A 2,711-nucleotide genomic window follows, 5' to 3' on the forward strand; every position below is an offset into this window, starting at 1 on the left:
TACCAATTAGCAATAGAATAATCGAACTAGAATTAATACTAAAATGGGGATGTGACGGGTCATCCGATCAAAGCAAATATAAACAGAAGTTTGAAGATTCTAAGGTAACTGATGAAGCAATTTTTACAATATCAATGGTGCCGCTCTGTTTAAAAGATACGTCTACAAATGAAGACATTTGGAAGAATCCTCAACCTGCTGCTACTAAATACTGCAGGCCTATTAAATTTGAATTCGCTAAAGAGACAAAGGAAAAAACTTTGCTTGAAGTCAAAGAAATGAAAAGTAAAATTAAGAATTTGATTCCAGTTAAAATCGAAACCGAAAATGGCATATATATATGGTGAAACCAAATATGAAATTGACAATGGTTGATGGAAAAGTATGCCAAGCAATTACGGAAACTCCATTCGCTGCAACTTGTTATATATGTGGTTCTCAATCAAGCCAAATTGTTGCACTAAGTAACGGTGCAAGGGGTCCGTCCTCCCGGAACATTTATGTATTTGCGAGGAATGAATAAATGTAGACTTTTTTATGTAGCTGTCTTTTATTTCCTTCTGTCAATTAGCCCAGGCCTCGGGCAGCGTTACCTCAGTGTAGTGATTATTAGAATGACCCGCGGGCGTTCGGTGGCCGCGGGTTTTATACGCGACTGTTGCTAAGGCGGAAAAGCAACAGTCCGCGGATTTCGGGCACATAGGACAGTGACCGCGTTCGGTCATTGCCTATGCGAAAAGTGCAAGGCGTCGATCGGTCAGCGGATTCCGCGATCGGAAGATCCGATCGACGCTGGTTGTTAACCCGGCCTGCGCCTTCGCGGGCGCGGCCTTGCTGTTGCCAGGGTCGGGTTACAACAAAATGAATAAATTAAACATAATTATAAATAATCCCAGAAATGTTGCAAATTACGAGTTCGGACTATCAACTTTGCATGCATGGATCCGATTTATGGAGTGTCTTCTTCATATTTTTAATCGATTAGACTTTTGTAAAACTGCAGCTATTACTGAAGCACAAAAGGAACAAGTAAAAGCTGCAAAAAAAAAAGTATCTAATGGATTTAAAGAAAAAATGGGATTAATAGTTGACAAACCAAAATATGGACATGGATCATCTAATGACGGTAATACAGCACGTCGCTTTTTCGCCAATTGTCAAACAACATCGAAAATAACCGGAATAGATGAAAAGCTAATTGTAAAATTTAGCATTATTTTACAAGCATTAGCTTCTGAAAGGGCAATAGACCCATCTAAGTTTGAAGCATTTGCTTTTGAAACTGCACAATTATATGTCAGTATTTACCCTTGGTATTACATGCCTGTTACAGTACATAAAATACTTTTACATGGGGCTGATGTTATTTGTCACTTTCACATTGTGTTTAATCGTCTAAAAATTTATTATTAAGTCGACTAGAATTCCATCGTCGTTCACGATACGTCCGTGTTTTTCGTTTCATTTCTTATTTAGTCGGTCGCCGCATACCGCTCATTGTTTACCTCGACAGGTGAACTACGTTAACGTTGGATTAGTCCGGTTTTCACCGGTTATCTCGCCACCTGTTTTGTTTTTCATCCTCACTGTTCCGACGATCAAGGGCTTATTTCGGCCGAAATGCGACCTGTTTTCGCGCGAACCGCTTCACTTGTAAGTCCGCTGTTCTCACGTTCTCACCGTCGGACTTCAGTCTCGCTCGGCTGCGAACATTCGATCCTCCGCGATCATTAGATCCTCCGCGATCATTAGATCCTCCGCGATCACTCTTTTAAAGTGGTTCGTTTCTCTTTTCTTCGATTTATGAAACAAGAAATCGCAGTGCAAGGTACGCGATCGCGTAATTCTCCGGCGCGCGTGCAAGATCTCCGACGCCCGCGTTCAAGATTTCCGACGATCGGGCGGGAACCCTTCCGCTCACGAAGATCTCCGACGGGAAAGCCGGGTTCATGAAGATGTCCGTTCGTCTCCAACCTTGCTCTCGCGATTACAGATCTTGACTTTGTAACTTCTGTATTTCTTTTCTTTCTTTTTTTGGTTTTTTTGTAAATATATTTTCTGTTAAATTTTCTGTGTGACTTCATACAATTATTAAGAATTAACATACAAGAATTAACGTTCGTTCTCTTTGTGGTTGTCGCCGTTACGCGAAGCACCGCGTCGAGCTCAGTTGCTGAGCTGTCTTCACCAGCAAACAAAAAAACGGTGTGCTTTTTTTTCTTAATCGCGCACACATTGCAATTGGACAGCTATCGGAAGAAGCTGCAGAAGCTCAAAATAAAGATTTTAAACGTTTTCGCCAGTATAATACTAGGAAATGTTCGCGTTTATTAACAAACGAAGATATTATGCACAAACTTTTAATTTCTTCAGATCCTTATATAACTTCAATTAGAAGATCTTGGATAAAAAAAATAAAAACTATAGATCCCGAGGCTGAAAATTTATTAAAAGAATGTGTATAATATTTTTTGTAAGAAAAAACCTATATTTAACTTTTCCCATTTTTATTGTTAAATTTTCATATTTTTTCATATCAAATTTATTTTCAGCGATACTAAAAAGTTTTATTTATATAACTTATTGCGAAAGAAACTTTAAAAATAATACTTTTAATTTAATTTTTATTATTTCCACATTATTATTAATACTATTTTTTTTTGTAAATTTTTGGGGGTTTTTTTTAAATCGAAAACGACAGTTTTGTGAGC

At 38.2% G+C, this 2,711-nt stretch overlaps 1 protein-coding gene across 1 annotated transcript; it reads left to right on the forward strand.

Annotated features, from left to right (window-relative positions):
- Nucleotides 1-857: 857 nt before the first annotated feature.
- Nucleotides 858-2,505, forward strand: LOC139102775 (uncharacterized). Its single transcript, XM_070656909.1, has 2 exons — nt 858-1,400; nt 2,192-2,505. The coding sequence occupies exons 1-2, from the start codon at nt 862-864 to the stop codon at nt 2,463-2,465; spliced, it is 813 nt and encodes a 270-aa protein (XP_070513010.1). The 5' UTR covers nt 858-861; the 3' UTR covers nt 2,466-2,505.
- The last annotated feature ends 206 nt before the right edge of the window (nt 2,506-2,711 follow it).

Source organism: Cardiocondyla obscurior, linkage group LG05 (assembly GCF_019399895.1).
Source record: "Cardiocondyla obscurior isolate alpha-2009 linkage group LG05, Cobs3.1, whole genome shotgun sequence".
Taxonomy (NCBI): Eukaryota; Metazoa; Arthropoda; class Insecta; order Hymenoptera; family Formicidae; genus Cardiocondyla; species Cardiocondyla obscurior.

Bases quoted from the DNA above. Each gene is read 5' to 3' on its own strand.
- LOC139102775 (XM_070656909.1), top strand. From the start codon at position 862: ATGAATAAATTAAACATAATTATAAATAATCCCAGAAATGTTGCAAAT. The intron at 1,401-2,191 runs AATTTATTATTA...TGTCTTCACCAG, and splicing joins ATTGTGTTTAATCGTCTAAA to CAAACAAAAAAACGGTGTGC.